The sequence below is a fragment of the Gambusia affinis genome, linkage group LG22, assembly GCF_019740435.1.
Source record: "Gambusia affinis linkage group LG22, SWU_Gaff_1.0, whole genome shotgun sequence".
Taxonomy (NCBI): domain Eukaryota; kingdom Metazoa; phylum Chordata; class Actinopteri; order Cyprinodontiformes; family Poeciliidae; genus Gambusia; species Gambusia affinis.
Window position 1 is genome coordinate 17,799,650 of NC_057889.1, and position 20,611 is coordinate 17,820,260.

A 20,611-nucleotide genomic window follows, 5' to 3' on the forward strand; every position below is an offset into this window, starting at 1 on the left:
TCGACCGTTTCATGTGCTTTGAAGAGGATGAGGCAGAACGGATTTTTTTTTTTTCTTTTCTCAAAAATAGATTTATGATAATTACAACTGTCTCCTTTCAATTTCCTGAAAAGTGTTTACGGAGGTTGGGAATGTAGATGGAATTTTAATGCTCTTCGTTTGCAGCTGTGGCGATTTGCCCTCAAAACACAGAGCGGCAATGGAGCCCGGTCCTCGTTTTCTTTTTTCCTTTTTTTGTTACCTGCCAATAAAGATGAAAGCATCCTGCCCCCGGTGCTAAACTTGTGCTGAGTTGTGCTGAAACGCAAGGCCAGCTCAGTGGTGCCTGACGCAGCACTGTACAAATTAATTTAGTACAATAAAAACAAATGAAACAGAAAAAGAATGAGGCGGCGGCTGGGAGCAGGAGAACGAAGTACAAAGTCTTGGCTGCTAAATATACCAGAGACATGGACTTGTTTTACAGTGTTTACCCAGGAGAGCGCCGGATCTTCCTGCACTTTAGAACGATCTATTCAGTTTTTTTTCTTCCCCACCATTTGGAACGCTGCGCTGTGACTCCCTAATCCCCATTTGTAATCAAATGTGTGCAGAGAAAGCGTGCCGGCCTGGTTACATAAAGCCAGGCTCTCGTTGTGACACATTGTGCAGAATGTGCCGCGTCCGTCCATTCATCCGTTGCTTTTTGTCCTTTGTTTCTTACCTAAATCTCCCTTTTTATGAAAGGAGAAAGTGGAGGAAATCAAGCTTTTAGCATGTTTGGCCATGTGAGAAATCAACAAATTTCTAAACTTTTCCCTACAGAACACAAAAAGATTCCCAGAGAAAGAAAAACAATATATAGACGAGAGAATGTTCTTTGCTCTAGTTCTTTATATAGTTCATATGGATTAAACAGTTTCAAATTAGAAATCCAATTTAAACTTGCATAAATGTGCATTGCATTGTTAGTTCACCTTGAAATAGCTGTGAATTATCCTACAGCCTCTGCTTATTCAGATCCAGTTGCTTTCTCTTCAATTGTTATTTATTTTTGCCTCTTTATTTTCACCTTTTGTTCATTTCAGTGAAAAGCAGCTAGCTGTTTTTGCCTTCGCTGCCTTCTAATGGTGACCCATAACGTGGCGTGAGGACAAGATTTGTTTGGTTAACATTAGTTTTATTGTCAGGAGGAGCCTGTGGAAGTTGCTGCTTTTCCATATAGCAGTAATAATTTTAACACCCTAAGTACTGGCGATGTGCTATTAAGTCATGTTTATTTGTATACACTGCAAAAATACAAAATCTTACCAAGTATTCTTTGGTCCAGTGTCTTGTGTCTAGGCAAAGTGTATAATTTTACTCTTTAAATAAGGCAAAACTAACTCACAAGCAACCTTTCAGTAAATTTAAGTAAATTCCTTAAATTTGATGAAAAAGTAACTGGTTCCATTGGCACATTATTTAACAATGGAAAAGTAACTTGTTTTAAGTGAAACTATTTTTTAAGAGTTTTTGTTTTTGCTGCTTAGCACATTTCATCAGCAGGACAGTTCAAATTGCTTTACATTATCTAAACATAATACAGTAACCGTTTATGAAACAAGAAGCAAGCCATACATTTTGTCAAAAATAATCAAGAAGGATCATCAAATATACATCAAACACATTAATCAGGTGTTCCTCTTAATGCTCAAAGGCAAACAAACAGGTTGGATTTTAGAATAGATTTGAAGGCCACGAGTGTTTCGGATGTTCTGCAGTTTTTTCTAAAAGTTTGTTTCATATTACTGAATGTTGCTTCTCCATGTTTGGTTTTTGGTTCTGGAGATTCAGAGTAGACTTGAACCAGAAGGTCTGAGTGGTCTGGAAGGTTGATACTAAACCATTTAGTGATTTATAAACTAACACAATTTTAGTCTATTCTCTGAGCTACGGGGAACCAGTGTAAAGACCTTAGGACTGGAGTGAATTGCTCTATTTTCTTGGTTTTGGCGAGAACACGAGTAGCTGTCTGATTGATTTATTTTAAGGCAGATTTTTGAAGAAACTTTTGCAGTAATCAATTCATCAAGTCTCCTGATCTGAGGCTGCATGCTGTCGAAACGAAATACAGAAGATGGGATGTTGTTTTAATTTACATCATTTTTAAAGCTCAAGGACAATGTACAGGACAATTTGAAACATAAAGACAAAAGACCAACAAAACAGCAGCAACTTCCTAAAAATAATAATAATAATAATAAAAATATCATTACAGGGAGTTCGAGACCCTGAAACACTACCAGTGTTATAACAAAGCACCACCATTTTTTACTGTCTAAGACCTCTCACCCTGCAACACACTCAATAGGGAAAAAGTTTGCCAAAAAACTTTTGGAGACATTTGCGTTCACACCGCAGGCGAACATCACTGTACGACGGGAAAGGCTTGCAAATTACGTGAGCCGCTTTAAACTGAGAGTTTACCTCTCATCTGTCACCACGGACTCTCATTAATTACAAGTTTTAAACCCTTCAGGGAGCACATTGACACTTTGTTTGGAGCAATTCATCTTTTAGTGGCATTGGCTACTCCAGGGGCTGTTCAGAAACATCCGTCCATGACTTGCTTCTCTTATGAATTTGGTCATTTTGACACTCAAGGCTCGGAAAGCTGCAGCAGCTCAACTGGTTTATAATCTATGAAACCATTCTTTGCTCCGTAAAGATACAAAAGTTAGCAAGTAAAAATGACTTATTTATCCATTTTCACTTTTTTTCTGTTCTATTGACAGTTATGAGTAAGGCGTTATATTACCAGAAATATTAATTCAAGCTCATGTGTGTGCATTTTAAATGTTCCCAATCTGTAACTGGGGAACATAAGATCTGAAATATGTCCATCAGATATCAGATTTTAAAGCAGGATTGGGAACTACCCTCAAAACAGTGGACATAGTTAAAGAATCACAAGGTCTTTAAATAAAAAAGAATAAAAAGAGAAATTGTGGCAAAAAGCACACAAAGAAAAAGCCAAATTAAAGTTACACTAACCATTCAATTAGCAATTATAATGCATACTCCTGTTTCAAACAATCCCAACGTGTGTGCTGATAGATCATGTCCAAAGCTGATAGGTGCTTTTGATAGTTTTTGAGCCTCTCAGACAGTCAATTAATAATCACTCTGAAAATATTTTTTGGCATGAGATGTAAGATTAAAGATACTTGATGTCCAGTAAAGAAAACTTTTCATCTTTCTGCCTGCTGACAGACAGACGTCCAGAGAATATTTTAGCTTTTTCTGCCCTGTAAGAATTTGGGACTACAACAGGTTAGATGCACTTGCTTACTTTAAATAGGCCGATTTTGCTTGTTAAGTGGAGAGAGGTTCTGTGGGTGGGGTTGGGGGGGATTGTGAAATTTTACTTAAGGTTGACTAATTGCTTGAGATCCTATTTAAATACCTTATATTCCTGTTGAAATGAAAGTAATTTGGCATCTAGCAGAATCTGGCTTAGTGAATGGATGTTAGACTTGAGAATTTCAAGAAAATATATGAAGATCGAGGTCCATTTTTCTCCTCATTTTGCCCCCTGCATCCGTTTTAAAAGTGCAATAGTTTAGTGAGGATGAACTAAAGCATCCCACCTTCTTGAGGCAGAAGAGAGTTGTTTACTCATGCACATTTGCAGCTAAAGTAAAAAGGAGCCTGGATAAAACAGAAGTGAATACAAAGGAAAGCAGATTGCGTGTGTGTGTGCGTCCAAGTTGAAAATAAATCGACTCGCTCACTCCCTCATCCAAACCCACAATATCTGTAAAGCTCATCACTTAATAGCGTTCCTCCTCCTCTATCTTCTCCTTGAGACGGACTGCTAATTATGTAGTGTGGGGTTCATTGAAAAGCGCACACACACACACACACGCATGCGCGCACACGCCAACACTCTCAATGACAAGCGGCAGCTTAATTACCATCTGAAACGACGTCCTCGGCGCCGCTGATAACTCTCTTAAGAAATGCCAAATTATGGAGGAGCAAACACGGAGGCTGCCGTGTTCATACAACTTTAAACGGAACCAGTCTGCCTTTCCGCGGAGTGCTGTCACCTGCTTTGTCAAGCAGATGTGTGTTATTAGCTCACGACTTTGTATGAATGATGTTTATCTCTGCAGCAGCCCTCACATTCTGCAGCACTCCCATGTGCTCTTTGCCGCTGTGACATCGTGATTAGCTCAGATTTGGCAGATTTAGCTGCTTTGACTTCTTTCAAGTTCCAGCTCTGCTGAGAGAAGTGTTGTTTGTCTTTGCACGGGGTTCCAGCTTTCTCTGATTTACCATTAGTCGGCTTGTAAGTTCAGGACAAGTTGTATAAATTTCCGTGACTAAAGAAAAAAAAAAGAAAGAGGAATATTAAAAAAACATTATAGGAAAAAGGAACAGAAATACACAGAAAGAATATTATGCACCGAGCCAAACTGAGGTTTTAGTACAAATGGCTGCCTAAGATGAAAAGCATACTGATTGAACATTCTTCAGGGTGAGAGAGTTCATTTGACGAAGATTTATGTGAGAATTTTGTCTAGTTTTGAAGAAGAAGTCTAGAAAAATGTGAGAAATGGAAGTTTGGAGACATAACAAACCGGCGACCTACAGAGGGATTTAAAAGCTCTCCAACGTAATGCCGGTGAGCCGGTAATTTATCACAGTAGTGAAGCACTAGTTGTGTTTACATCACTATCTTTTTATGCACGTTTTTAAGTATCGCATTAGACAAGGATGAAACAGCAAAGTGTAAAAAAAAAAACGTCCCTAATTACAAAAAAACTTTTGTACTCGCTTGAAGTGGTTTTCAGCTTTTCCGAGAAAGAGTTGATTCACAAAAGGGAACACATTTGCTGAATATATTCTGACTTTCTGAGAACTTTCTCATTTTTGCATCCTTACTTGAGGCACGACCTTCTGAAAATGTCAAAATCCAAGCCTCCAGTTTCCAGGTGAAAACTTTCTATTTTTCTGACATGTGTGCCACTGAACATCTTATTTCAGCCATGCTTAGCGTCAACATCTGACGAAATTCCGCTTTGCGTTCCCTGGTTGATCAGCTCTAAACTAGGATATGGAAACACGGCTAGCACTCGTTTTCTGGTTTTCTCTTTTTTTTGCAACATTTTAAAAGTTTGCTTGAAATTCGCACGATGAAATCACAGCTACTGCTTCTGTCAAACACAAAAATGTAAGGTAGAAGACAAAAAATCTGCAGTATTGTGACGTCGTTGCATTCTCATCGGCCCTCTTCTTCTTCTGGACAGTTGTGTTAGTACTTCTCATTTGTCAGCTGTGCTCAGGTTTTGTAAAACTTAGCAACAGTGAATTGTCAGTTTCTACACCAAGTACGCTACCATGCAATTAATTTACTAGACATCTGAGCAATATTCTGAGGGCATCGTCTGTCCTGCCACTCAAGTTTATAAATTTATGATTTTCCCCGCAAGATTTCTGGAGGCTAATTTCAACACCTGTTGTGGTGGAAAATGAGTGAAAATAAAAATGTAAATAAAGTCATTCACTCGGCTTAGGCGCTGAGGAAAAAGTTCCCTGTTGGAGGATGAATTTAGTTTTTGTGTCGACAGAGGACACATAAAAAAAAAAAAAAAGCCTTCCCGTCATCAGGTTTGTGTTGCATTGTGGGTTTAAAACGAAGGCCATGCGTCGTGTTTGTAAAGCACAAGTACATCTCAGATAATAATTCCTGGAACAAATTTGAGAAATATATTATTTGCTTGCATAACTACATTTTCTGACCAGCTCAAACATAAAATCCATTGCCTTTATTTACAGCTGCGCTACACACAGACTGAACGCCAGAGCGTGGTTTGGTTTCCTTGGAGACCGAACCATTAGAAAAAGTTAGAAGACAACAAACTCAGCTTTTTTGAACTATAGTGAAGGAGCTACAGATGTGAAAATTCCCTAATGTTCCCCTTTTCAAGGCTTAGTTTTGTTTCTTTCGCCAAATAGTTTGAAATGATTACAATTTTTATTTCAAGAGCGCAATTTGGTTTGAATTTTAGATTTAGGTTCTAAATGAGTTGGAAAAAATCTCGTAGGAGAAAATGCAACTGCATCAAGATTTTCTTTTCTCATCGGAGAATCTTTTCAAACCTTTTTTTAGTTTGCTGTTCATGTTTTTTTTTCTCTCTCTCTCTCTCCTAACGTTGGAGTTCTATCCCACCATGCAGGACCTCATCTGGCCTTTCAAATCAACCCGTCAGTCAGCAGAGATGTCTGCTAACAGACTTCTCTTCATGCACACATGAATGTTTTACTGGCTTTTTAAAATCTGCACGTGCCTTTGAGGAGAGATGAGAACTCGGCCCAATCTAAAGCCGAGTAGAACAATGGCGAGCCGAGGTTTCATTATCCTCTAGGCAACCGTACTTGCACATCAGACGGCTTGTTCACGGAATTGCCCCCGACAACGGCCCTAAAACGTACGCAGGCAAACCTTTGTGGACCCTCCATAGTAATAATTTGCCGCTCGGACTATTCGACTTTATTTCATACATTTCACAAGCTGTCATGTGAAAAATCCAACCTTTTGCAAGCAGTTGGATTGAGTTTGTCTTTTTAACGTGTATATCTGGCTTTCTTGTGGAATTTCTCGCTGTCGTCCTTGGCTTTCCTTCAGTCGAAAGTGATACCAAGGTTCATATAGGCTCTATTTTCTTTTAAAAGCTGCGGTGCCAAAACCACGTATTTCATGGTTGGGTGCTTTTTTTTAATCTGTCTCTCTCTCCGAGAGAGTCTTTCCAGTGCTGTGCAAGCGTTCCCCCTTCTCACTCCGGCTCTTTCGTTCTATTTGAATTCCAAAGCAAGAGAACAAATTACTCTGGCTCTGCAGCCTCCATAATCCCATGACATCTCTCTCTGTGCATTGTTTGATGATGGAGTGAATTTTTTTCGCGTGCGTTACTGTGTGTTTGCTTGTGCTCCGTGGATTGTATACAGTGCACAAAGGGAAGGGGGGAAAGGCACCAGCTAAAAGTAGCTCGGCGATTTGCCGCCTGCTCCGTCAGGCTCGTCATTCAGCAACGCGGCTGCGTAGGCATGCAGGGCATGAACACGCGTGTGTTTCCCGTTAATAAAACATGAGAGACACGGAGGCGTTCGTGTTCCAGTGCAGGAGCCTTTTCTGCTTTCTTCACTGAGCATGTTTGCAGACGTTCCAGGGGCATAAACACAACGGCTAGAACTCTATTTTCTGCCATCAGATTGGCATCTCAGGCTCTCTTGTGTTCAGCTGCGTCGGATCTTACAAACCAGAGACGGATCAGTGAATAGAATATTTTTGGGCGCCCCACGCCCAGTTAAGTCTGTGACCCACACTTTCTTTAGGTGGCCTTCAAATCTGGAGTATGCAACTTTATTTTTTATTTTTTTTTAAACTAACAAAAAACGCTTTTTACTCAAATTGTCGCCATGTTGTAACAGTATAATGTGAGACATAATTAGAAAAAAAATACCAAGGCAGGAGAAGCATCACAGTGCTGTCTATCAATCTCATGTGCCACTCAATGTACTAATGGTGGAGGAACCATTAGTATAGGAAAACTGTTTGTTCGTCATCATCGCTGGCCATGCTAACTAGCCCTAGCCTTCCTGGCATAGTAGAGAGCAAGGGGATGAGTGTGAGCAGCGCACTAAGACTAAAACTCAGCAAGGAGGCTAGCACTGGGAATGCTGGAAGACGGAAGAGGATAAAGTACATACATGTTAAATACATGACAAAGTGTTATTAGCTCAAGCAAAAATATGAAAGAACTTTATTTCAAATACTTGAATATATTTTTGTGCAAAGTCTTCAAATGTAAAAGTATTCTGCAGAATGTGAATTTTTGCGATCTGTTTTTAGTCTAGTTTGTTCTAGTTTCTACTTCAAATATCTTTTTTTGTCCTTGAAATAAGACAAAACTAACGAGTAACTTTACAGCAATAAGTAGGAGCTGGTTTTAAGTCAATAATTCTTCCATATTGGTGCAAAAGTACTAGTTATGATCTGCCCTTGAAAAAATATATTTTTACCATATTATAAATTAAAATGTCAGATTATTTCACACATAACTAGTACTTTTTCTTCAGTATTAAGAAATTATTTACTTCAAACAAGCTCCTATCTCGTGTTTAAAACGTTACTTGTCAGTTAGTTTTTGTTTTATTTCAAGTGTCAGATTAAAACGAGACCAAATGTACTTGGTAATATTTTGCGTTTTTGCAGTACAGCGTTTAAAAAGGTAAAAAAAAAAATTTCTCTCTCTCTTTGTTTTCAGAGGCTTCCATCTTGTCTTACGACGGCAGCATGTACATGAAAGTGGTGATCCCGAACATCATGCACACAGAGGCCGAGGACGTCTCCCTGCGCTTCATGTCCCAGCGGGCCTTCGGCCTGCTCATGGCCGCCACGTCCCGCGAGTCGGCAGACACTCTGCGGCTCGAGCTGGACAGCGGGAGGGTCAAACTGACGGTCAACTTAGGTATCGTATAAACCGTCTCCTCTGGCTCAGGCAGGAGCCCGCGCTCTTTTTTTTTCTAAGCTTTTTTTTATTATTATTTCTTTTTTTTTTTAATCTGATCTAACATGTACTAAACCAGATGTGTAGTCCGTCCTTGTAGTTGCATGTTAATGTTTTCGACTTGCCTGAAGTGTAAGTTCTTCTGCCTGGATACCTTGATGTCTTTGTAAAAAGAAGAAAAAAGTGCATTGATCTAACAAGACTTAACAAAGTTAGCCGCGCATCTTTTGAACACATCATAGCTCATTTAGTCAAAGTAGTTTCACATCCGTCTTTCTATTATTTTGTACAGTTTTCACCCCGAACACCGTCGTCCAATCAGCAGCATGTAGATGGTTGTTTTGCTGTCTATTCAGAAGTAGCTGAGTTAGCATTTTTATTTTGGCGCTTCATTTCCTGTGGTCTTTTTCACCATTTATTTATTTATTTATTTATTTATTTTCTTTTCCCTCATGTTAGAAGGTCCACCGTTGGCCTAGCTGGCATCTCCTAGGCCTTGTTCAAAGATGGCACTCATCCCTTCAAAGGCCCAGAGCCTGCGGCCCATCTGGCAAACAGCCCGCAGCCACAGCGGCCAGCACGCCCGCACATGGCAGCAGCAGAAAGACATAGCATCTAGCCTAGAGTGATTACCAGGAAACTGATAACAAGAGTCTGACTCATCCCATAAGCTGCTACAATGATAAACAAACAAAAGTCTGAATAAGTTTGTAATTAAGCTAGTTTAGCTGTAGGTAGCAATAGATAACACCAGATGCCTTTCACGGGTGTCTTTAGGCCTCAACGCGGTGTTGGTGCTACGTGGCGCGCGGCTGTTTGCTCCCACTTTTCTGTTGCGGTTGACGGCACATGAACACAACACGGTCTCATTGGTTTCTGCCCACATCCTGACGAACCCGCTACTCTGATTATCAGACCTGGCTTTTAGCAAGTAGGACTTTATTTTCAAAGTGACACAGAGAATGAGTCAAACCTTTTGGGCTTCAGAAGCTGGGTTGCAAAACCAATGTGGTCTTAAAACAGCTTGTGACCATTTTGAAATGCACACAAAAAAGAAAAAAGTACAAAAATAGTCATCTGATACAGTAGAGGTAGAGTAATTTTGGGTAATGTCAGAGCCGGCCCAGAACACAAGCAAGCTACTCTGCTACTTGGAAACCATAAGATCAATGAAAAGACCTTCTTTTGAGTTTAAAGCTTTCTTAATATAACATTTAAAATACTTTAAAATTCTTTAAAAAATTAAGTCTAGATTTATTTATAGTAGGACCTACAAACATGTCCTAGTTTGGAAGTTGTGTCAACAGTTATAATTTAATGCTACTAGTTTAATCATCTTTATACCTGATTTTATTTGTAATCCATCCTCCAGATGTAAAGACTGTAGTGTGTTGTTTAAAACAAAATAATATTTAGGCATGTAACAAGATCTAATAGCATCAGGTCTTGCGATACTACAACAATATGATATTTCTTCGGAAACTATTACCCACATAAAGGTAAGAGCTCTAAACTTAACATCTTGTGTCTGTGTTCTTTTTTTTTTTCAAGTAATACAGGAAGTAACTCTTCAGTAGTTGTGGGATGTAATCAACTAATAATAATCCACAATGGACAAGCCGCATTCACCTGGTTATATAATCTTCTTTAAAGGCCCCAAGAAGTTTTAAAATGTATAATTTCGAGCTGTTGTGGACCTCTGGATGAAAGTTATTTAGCAGTCAGTTCTGCACTCAGCAGATATTCCTACTAAATTGTGAATGAATGGATGTATGAAACCTTTTCTCGATTGTTGAAAATGCAAAAAGGCAGAATTTCAAATAAATTTTAGAGATTTAGAATTCCCTTGTAATTTGGACAAAACAAAGCCAAAATGTATATGACTATGAATTATCCAAACCTCAACTGAATTATTCAACACCGACTATATATTTTTTAAAACACAGTTTTTAAATTCATGAAACCTTTAATATTTTTGTGCAAAGATGGAAAATTGGGCTAGTTTTCCAAAAGCATTGCTAACATTGAATCTTGTTCTCTATCATCCAAGTTCATGTTTGGTCTTCTGAACCAACTTTTAGCTACAACTAAAAGTAGCTTTAACTTTTAAAAAGTTACAACTACTACAGTATCATATAAAAGTTTCATATCAGAACACTAATAATGGCATTTGTTTTTTTTACATAGTAACTGAAGGTAAGATATAGTTATGTCTCCAGTAATGTACTAAAATGGTGTGGAAATCTAAAATCAGATAAATAAACTTTTATCCAAAATGTATTCACAGCAGTAATTTATCAAAACTAAAATAAAAACCTATTCTGTGATCTGCTTAACGTTGGGCTAATAGGCTAATCAAAAATGGGCCCCCCGTAAAAAATTCAGCTAAAGGCCTTGTAAAATCTTTGGCCGGCTCTGGACAGATTCATTGCTTTGACTTGAGCTACATCAGATTACTGCTTTAATCATATTGATCACTTTGCAAATTGGTTCGGGGTGGGAGGGGAAAAAAATGGCCGCTGGCGTCATGTGTCCGTCCCCGGAAGGTGGCTTTACTTGCTTTTGGATGTCTGCAGCTGTAACCTTGAAGGATGCGATTTCATCTGTCACTTGTTCTCCCCTCCCCATCTAGACTGTGTCAGGATAAACTGTAACACCAGTAAGTCAACATTCTTCTTCTGCAGCCTTTTCTCCTTCCGTCAATATTTGATTGTGGTCTGTGTGCTAGGTGTGGAGGCAGGAATGTGTGAATGCAGAGGGTTGGCGGGGGGGCATTGGGAGCTAATAAGAGGATTTCTTAGATAAAAGTGGAGGGGAAAATGAGGAATAGCCAGAGATCAAAGTCATGCAAATCAGGCTTAATATACTTTCTATATTTTAAATGGTCCATTTTCAAATTAAGTCAAACAGCTAGCTCTAAATCTTTTTTTTTTTTTTCCTGCATGCCTGTAGCATCTAACTGAACATCTGCACTCTCAGCCTTTATAGGGAGTATTGGTTTTATATTTACTCATATATTGCAGTGAAATGTCCTGTACTTGTATAGTGTTAATCCATGCTGTAGTATTTAAATCAACATGCTGATGCGGATGGTGTTTTATGACCTGTTCTTACTCAGAAAAGGAGTGTTTTTTTCTTTTTTTTTCTTCTTCCTCACCACAAATGAACAGAGGCGAGGGCATTCAGGAGAGTTTTCATTGAGACAACAGCTTGTTTATATGGATGTATATCCATATAATAAAGCAACTGTGCACAGATTAGTCACTTACAGGCCCAAACGGCCCAATTTGAATTTCTCATGGCCTTTCTCTTATTAATCCACACAAAGGAAAAAATTACACATATACACTATAAGGTACACAAAACCCAACACTAACCCAACACAGTGTATCACACCAAGCAAGTCCTAGAAAAAGCACACAATTGTTAATTGACCATTTTTCTTCTCAAAAATTACAGAGTTACTTAAAATTGTTTGGCTTTCTCACATGGACTTCACTATCAGACATACTTTAAAAATTTTTAGTGCAGTTGATATCAGGGTGGGTCTAGAAGATTAATGTTTGTCTACTTTAGGCTTTCTAAAACTGTCAAGATCATTGTCCTGTTAAAACAGCCAATCGCCTCTATGTTTTAACCGTCTGACCCAACTGGGCTGCCTTAGTTCAAACATTCAGAACAACAAAGCTGCATCAATGTTCAAGCCTATCATTAACTCCAAACAGCTGGAAAGCCACTGTCAGGCGTCAACGTAGTGAAGACATGTTTATATCGCCATAAACGTAGAGTACTAGGGGCGTCCAAAATCCGTCTCCAATGGCCGGTACCCTGCATGTTTTAGTTTTTTCTCTAGTTTAACACACCGGAATCAAATGATGGGTCATTAGCAAAACTTTACAGGGCTCCTGAGGACGTAGTTGGACTATTTAAACTCGCCTTGTTGGTTCAGAGACTCATCTAAAACTGGTAGAACGCCGACGCTTTGATAACTGGAGATGGACACTCGTGATTTAAGAGCGTGCCGACCGACAATGAAGTACCTTCAACAACTTGAAGGTCGACTAAAGTTTGCAGCTACTCTCAGAGACATTTCAAAAGCATAGTAGAAAGTAGTTTAAACTGTTAGCGTAAACAAAGATAAAGGTATTTAGTTACAGTACCAAATAGTGCTTTTTGAAGCTTACAAACCTAAGAACGCCTTTCCAATTTTCACGCATAGTGCTGTCGGACCTTGTTATGACAAATGGTATTTGTGAAAAGGGTAGAATGATGAAGTAGAACTACCTTCAAATTCTTCAATTTCACCTCAACTCAATAAATATATGGTTGAAGGTTCTGGAAAGGCTCCAACCTCAACACTAGTGGGGTTAAAATTTGGCTCCATGCCAAGAAATCCAAAATTTAAATGAGTTTCTGACATAATTTAGAACCATGCTGACAGAAAGTGAGTTGCCTCCCTACAAATAGCTATGAGACACTTATCCAAATATCAGGTATACTTTGACCCTTGCTAATTCATTCCACTATGTCCATCCAACAATACATTTACTGTTGTATTGTCACTCCAACCTGGAATACAGACTGATTCCTACGCAGCTTTAAAACTCCCAAATGAGAATGACGTTACATGTGTGTGAACTCCCACTAGAACTCTAAATTCTGATCATTGTTAATGGCGCAGATACGTAGAAGCAAGCAAGTTGGATTTTTCAGAACCACGTCCATCATAAATACCACTTTGAACCCGCAGACAACAACAATGAAGTGCATAATTACACACAGCAAATTAAAGTCTTAAATTCTGGTGAAGAAATCTCTCTAGCCATCATTGCTTATAAAGATTTAAGAACTGATTTCATTTTAATGCATCACATCCAATAATTTAAGGGAAAATGCCACAGCTGCTTCTTTAAGAAACTAGATGGAGCTGCATTGCCCCCTAGTGGCATTAAGAGTTATCACTACACACAATGAAAGGCACTTTCTGTGAACATCAAGTATATGGAAAATGGTAGTATAAAGGATAGAAGCAAAAAAATACAATAAATTGTTAGGATTCTTCTAGTTGAGTGTTTGTGTGAGTAACATCAAATGTTATTTTTCCTTTGTTGTCAAAAACAAAACCAAATCTTTGTTTTACGCCTACAGTTGAAATCTAAAGTAGGAACAGCACGTCATGCGATTAAAAGGAAAAAAAATTTAAAATCTTAGACCCTGACAGCCAGAATTAGTGAGTGATCTGCCCTTCATATTTCCAAACAAACAAAGATTTGGTTTTGCTTTTGCTTGTGCCTTCCCCGTCCCTCCACTAACTGACCCTCATCTTCAGGCAAGGGCCCTGAGGTTCTTTATGCCGGACAAAAGCTCAACGACAATGAGTGGCACTCGGTGCGAGTGGTCCGCCGCGGTAAAAACTTCAAACTCATTGTGGACGACGACATGGCTGAAGGTATTGACTTTTCTCATGCTGTGCACGCTTCTGTGTGTGGTATCCGTTGTTTGAATATGTGTTATACGAGTATGTGAAATTTTATCAGTTGCTGTTGGGGAGAGACATTTCTTAACTAGGTTTTTCTTTTCTTTATTACTGAAAAGTAACATTGCGCAAATGAAATCAATGGAATACCAGAACTCTGAATGTCTCGTTTGCTTACTGCATGTTGTGGTTTTAAAATACGGAGGAGTGAAAAGTTGTTGGCACAGAACAATTTAGGAAGTTAAACAAGAGCAGTATAATCTGTATAACCCAGGGAATTACGAGAAAGTGTAAGACAATAATAAGTGAATTGGGTTTATGTGAAGGGCCATTCTTAACCAGCAGCCTAAATAAAAGATGTGTGCACTACGTTGTTATATATGGCGATTGTGGGGAAAAAAATAAAAATGATGGGATGATTAAGTTAAAGGTACAAGCCAGACTTATTTTGTAAAATCAGTGAAACTAACATTAGCTTTTATTTGTCAGCTGTAGAACAGCATGCCTTTTTTTTGGAATAATTTTCTCCCCACATTAAACTTATCCAATAAACAAACTTTCACACTGGCATACCTCTGATAAAAGATCAGTAAGGTAATTTCTGCTTTTCTCTTATATATTTGCATATTTTAATCAACTTGCTCCTTCAAAAGCATTTCCAACTATGAGTTGGCCTTTGTGATTCTTGTGCCTCTCGTTGTGCCATCAAACCACATAAAACAAAGCAGAATAATCTACTTTTGTTCGCCAGTGGACTTTTAAAAAGACATATATTCTGTGAAATCAGAATAAACTAGAAAATGGCAAATGGAAATAAAAATCTTTTAAACCTTTAGAATAAGTAGTAATGAATTAAATTGTTCAACATGGCAGCACTGCTGCAAAGTGACCTTGAAGTTTAAACAAAAGCCAGGTGATCTAACAGTCAATTTGAAGATTTCTTTTCTGGTTTGTAAAAGTTGCAGGTGTTTAAATCCAATTTTTTTTTGGACTCTTAACTTGTAGTTTATTTATTTACTTTTATTATACACGTCTTTACAAGACGTCCTTAAAACTCTGGAGAGTGCTGTATGTTTATTTGAAGGTTAACTTTGTTTTTTTCCTTCTGCATCTTGCTGATGAAATACTCTAAGAAAAGCAGAAAAATGGCTGACTTAGTTTGATGAAGCTTACTTACTAATTAATTGGTTGCTTTTTTATGGGTTTTTTTTTTTCAATTTTACACATAAAGTTTACTAAAAATGTTCAGAATTCTTCATCAGTAGATATAGATCAAACACATAAAGGGTTGCTAGCAGTACGTCATCCTTTTCTCCCACAGTTGACTCTTCCTCAGCTTCTCTCTTTCGCCGCCCTTCAGGTCAGATGGCAGGTGACCACACCCGCCTGGAGTTCAGCAACGTGGAAACGGGCATCTTGACCGAGAAACGTTTCGTTTCGTCATCACCCTCCCCTTTCATTGGCCACCTACAGGTAATAAGAGTAAAACATTTGCGATCAGTTTTTTTTTTTTTTTTTCCCTCATTGTACTTGAACCCTTCTCATTTATTGAAAATTCGGCCCGACCTCTCCCCAGAGCCTCAAGTTCAACGGTATGCAGTACATCGACATGTGCAAGAACGGCGACATCGATTTCTGCGAGCTCAACGCCCGCTTCGGCATGCGCTTCATCGTCGCCGATCCCGTCACTTTCAAGACCAAAGGCAGCTACCTGGGCTTGGCCACCCTGCAGGCGTACACCACCATGCACCTGTTCTTCCAGTTCAAAACCACGTCGCCCGACGGCTTCATCCTCTTCAACAGCGGAGATGGGAACGACTTTATCGCCGTGGAGCTGGTCAAAGGGTGAGTGGGATGGAAGTTTTATTAAGAAGCAACAGTACAGAAATAATAAACTGATTTAAAAAAAACTGTTCATAGTTGGGGGCTGCACAGTGGCGCAGTAGGTAGAGCTGTTGCCTTGCAGCAAGAAGGTCCTGGGATCGATTCCCGGCCGGGGATCTTTCTGCATGGAGTTTGCATGTTCTCCCTGTGCATGGTGGGTTCTCTCCGGGTTCTCCGGCTTCCTCCCACAGTCCAAAAACATGACTGTCAGGTTAATTGGTCTCTCTAAATTCTCCCTAGGTGTGTGTGTGTGTGTGAATGGTTGTTTGTCTTGTCTGTTTTCTGTGTTGCCCTGAGACAGACTGGCGACCTGTCCAGGGTGAACCCGCCTCTCACCCGGAACGTAGCTGGAGATAGAAACCAGCAACCCTCCCGACCTCATTAGGGACAAAGAGTGAACAGAAAATGGATGGATGTTCATAGTTGTTGGTGGAGTCAGTTGAAATTTGGCAAGTTTGGTCAGATCTTTGATCCTGAATTTCAAATGTTGAAATGTCTAGATATCAATGAACTAGTTCTTATATTCACATTAGTTTTAGTAATAAGCAAGCGTTAAAATGGGAGGTTATTAAAAATGTCCAAGTATACAGTGACTTGCAAAAATTGTCTTTCCAACGACAAAGATCAATCTTTTTAATTGAATAATGTGATGGATTGAAGGACCCTGGTTCTTTAACATCCTTCATAATTCAGATTCTTGGAGATTGATGACGACGGCAAAGTTGAACAATTTTACATTTTTTTGGTGTCGCATCATAAACCCGCATGTGCATGCCTGCATGTTCAAGCACAAAATTTCACATGCACAAATGTCGCTAGTTGCCTGGCTAGAAGATGGTAAGCGATCATCATGCAACTTTCATACAAAATGAATGTCGAGGGAGCGATGCTGTAACAGGTGTTCTTCCAGAATTGTCCTTTACTTCCATCCATCTTTTCATCAACTGTGATACACTTCACTGTTACTAAGCATGTTTTGCAGGGGGATGGTATGGACTGGGTGATGTGCAATGTTAAGTTTCCTCTGATATCGTTTTACATTTAGGCCACAAAGGGAACTTTTGATCTCTTCTGACCAGACCTCCTCTTTCCACATCTGCTGTTCCTCCTATAGGACTTGTAGTTATCAACTACTGTTGATCAGTAGTTCTGCAGGCTTTCTGAAGTCCTTTCAAAGCTTGGCTGCTTTTCCACTCATTTTCAGCCCATCTGCTGCCTCCTCTCTCCTGCCAGGTTCATCCACTATGTGTTCGACCTGGGGAACGGGCCCAGCCTGCTGAAGGGAAACAGCGACAACCCACTGAACGACAACCAGTGGCACAACGTGGTCATCACGCGCGATGCCTCCAACACGCACACTCTCAAAGTAGACACCAAGTCTGTCACGCAGAATGTCAACGGCGCCAAAAACCTCGACCTCAAAGGTACAACATGGAGAAACCGTGTCTCCTATCTCTTTGGTGACCATCCAGAATATGAAAAGTTAATCACGTGGTCCCATTTTGTGTCTCGTCAGGTGACCTGTTTGTTGGAGGTTTGGGACCCAACATGTATCAGAACCTCCCTAAGCTGGTGGTTTCCCGGGAAGGCTTCCAGGGCTGCTTGGCATCCGTAGATCTCAACGGGCGCCTGCCAGACCTCATCAACGACGCCCTGTTCCGCAGCGGACATGTTGAGCGTGGCTGCGAAGGTACAAATTGTGTAATTTGGTGGTTTCCTTTTAATGATATAGCCATCAACACCATCCAGGCAAAATTCTTACTGGGTATTTGAAAACTCCTTAATCCTCTAGTTTCCCAGCACAGACTCAAGTTTTAGATATAGGTCATACATTTTTAATTGACATTAGGTAGATGTAGTTTTGGAAGCTTAATGTTAGTCTGCTTTGAACATATAGATGTGTTTAGGATAACTGTCCTGTTGAAACACCTAGTGATGCCCAGGCTACAACCATCTGACAATCAGATGAAAGAAAAATTGGTCAGGATGTTCAAGAACAACCCAGAAACCATCGAGGCTCAAGCTTAAAGGGGCAGTATTATGGAATCGACTTTGAGCTTTACATCATGTTTTAATGTCATTCCATAATCAAAAAGTTGCTTTGATTCTTTTATGAATGTTTAAGGAATCATTTAATCTCCTGTTGCAACTGCCTTTTTGACAAAGTTAGTTCCTGTAGCTGCAGTCTAACCCGAGCTTCCACCTCAACAACTCCCCCACTCAGCTCCTTCAGACTAGCCAGTAGTAATTAGCAAACATCTGATGAAACTGTGCATTCGCTAAGCTCACTGTACGAGTTAGTTCTCAGTAAAACGCTGGTAAAACATTGTTAGAGGGTTAATAGAGGAATTTTCTTCACACACAAACCATTATGATAAGGATGATTTGTGATCAAACATCCAAACAGAATATTGTCGGGCCCTTGCCTATGACTATAAAATGTGTTGTTTACTTTATCTTCATAAGAAATGTTTTACCAAATATTAAGAATCCAGACTGTTTAAATGTGCAGAGTTTTAAACCTGAATTCAAACTAAAATTCTTATCTTAAATTTCATGAAAGTTGTTGTATGTCGTGCAACCCAGAAAATGATTTGGATGCAATATGGCGTTTATGTTCCCAATAAATATCTGGAAACTTTCCACAACTGCGTCTTCTACCAGAGTATTTGGTGGCTGCAGTTCCTTCTGTTTTCTCTAGAGGGCAGTAGAAGATTTTCATAAGGTCAGAAGAGCTTACATTCAGAGATGCACACACATTTTCACATCTAGCAGTAAAGCTCCTCTCCCATTCTGTAAGGTTTCCCATGTTGTCTGAGGGGCAAGCGTAAACAAGTTTTCTGACCACTAACGATGCCGCTGCCTCACTAATCTTTTGCTCTTGTTTCCTGCTCTGCTCTGTTCTGTTTTGTTGTTTTTTTCTTTCTGCACCAACAAAGTTGGTTTCACCAAAGCCGACCTGCAAGGTAGAGGGTTCAACTCCGCCTCTCGAAGGCCAGCTCGCCTGAAAGGTTGCTGTGTGCAATGCATCGTGGGTGTCACCATGGCAATAACATCTTCTAGGTGCTGCGGCGGGGGAACTTGCTCTCTGATGTGGAAAAATATAAATAAAATAAATATAAAATATAAATAAACTTTGATTGCTAAATTAAAGTTTTGCAGCGCCTTGAAAAAGTATTTAGACCCTTGGAACTTTTACACACGTTATGTTGCGACCATCTTAATGTATTTTATTCTGATTTTATATGATAAAGCAAAAACAAAGTAATACATGTGCACAGTAGTAAAAAGATTCAAGCTTTTTAACCGTGGCTGGCAAATGATTACAGCCTCATTTACTCTGATAACTCCAAATAAAATCCTGCGTAACAGTTCACTTTAGAAGTCGCTTTAGTAAGCAGAACAAACAAACATCATGAAGACCAAGAGACACAGCAGAAAAAGTTTAAACGAGAGTTAGCTTGTACTAATATTTCAGATTCAAATTCCAAAAAACACTTTTTTGATTCCAAGTGTAAATTAAATGGCGTGACTCGTTTAACTAAAGAGATATTCTAGATGGTGATAGCCCCACAAATACAGACGTTTGATTTGTATCACTAAATTGCAAACAATAACTGCATTTGATATCATTTTCAAATTCATTGAAAGTCATTGATGCTCTAATTTAACAACCAGTGGAGACAAAATAGTGCAACTAACAATCCTGGCAATATGAACAGTTAATTTTAAATTATAATTATTGTGGCAATGTCAGACGTTTGTCAAGATAAATGATAAATGATACGATAAATGCCCAACAGTACGAGTTCAATCTAAATGAAAGTATTTAGAAATCTCCATCGAAGTGGGGGGATTTGTTGACAAGTAATACTCAAGTGTTACTTGTCAAGAGTGACGAAAAGAAGCTGATTCCGATTGAAAAATCCCTTCAAGGTTTCCCACAAGCCTCTGTACAGAGATAGCAAACATGGAAAACTGGCATGTGGTTCATTTAGGCTGAAATTAAACCTTTTGACCTAATTGCATAAACTTGCTGCATCCAGCTGTGATATGCTCTTTTTAAGCTAGGAGAGGAAAGATGGACAGAGATGCATACAGGCCAAATCTAGAGTAAAACCTGCTGCAGACTCGACAAGTTCATCTTCCTGCAAGAGGACCACAAAAATCCAGCCACAGCTGTGATGGGATGATTTAATTCAGCGCCTATTTGTGTGTTAGAATGACCTAGTCCAAGTCCATGACAATATTTAAAACTTGATTTTCTGGTGGGAGTGAATTTACAAAAGAAAAAGTGGCGAGAATATGACTCAACATATCCAGAGCTGTTTGAGACGGAGGCCAAAAGAATTTCCAGCTTTAATATCCATAAGGATTGTAAAATATATATTGTATTGTGATAAACATGCAAAAAAGCTCAGAGTGTGAACACTTTTGGCACTGTAGATAGATGTTAATCGCAGCCAAAAGCCACGCTGTGACCCTGCAGAGGTTGCGGCTGCGGATCAGAACCGTCACTCTTCGGCTGCAGCACCAAGCTTCTGACTTTAAAAATCAGTCGCATCTCCTACTTGGATAATTTTATTTATTTTTTCCTTTTCCAAGAGAGCGAGTCTCCTGCTCCAACACTGGAACACACACATTCCATTTGCCTTGATATGAACACTGTACATACATGTGCACAGCGCTCAGGATGCCTGGTTGACTACCATTA

At 39.3% G+C, this 20,611-nt stretch overlaps 1 protein-coding gene across 13 annotated transcripts in view; it reads left to right on the forward strand.

Annotated features, from left to right (window-relative positions):
- Positions 1–20,611, forward strand: part of nrxn3b (neurexin 3b) — a 533,834-nt gene that overhangs the window by 287,091 nt on the left and 226,132 nt on the right. For 7 of the 13 annotated variants that reach the window (XM_044106666.1, XM_044106675.1, XM_044106665.1 and 4 more), the window contains 8 exons: positions 8,295–8,498; positions 11,170–11,196; positions 13,867–13,986; positions 15,374–15,486; positions 15,590–15,858; positions 17,131–17,321; positions 17,414–17,587; positions 18,837–18,863. In XM_044106666.1, coding sequence (XP_043962601.1) covers positions 8,295–8,498; positions 11,170–11,196; positions 13,867–13,986; positions 15,374–15,486; positions 15,590–15,858; positions 17,131–17,321; positions 17,414–17,587; positions 18,837–18,863 — 1,125 coding nt within the window. The remainder of the gene's footprint in view (positions 1–8,294; positions 8,499–11,169; positions 11,197–13,866; positions 13,987–15,373; positions 15,487–15,589; positions 15,859–17,130; positions 17,322–17,413; positions 17,588–18,836; positions 18,864–20,611) is intronic. The other 6 variants (XM_044106669.1, XM_044106674.1, XM_044106671.1 and 3 more) reach the window with 3 other exon arrangements.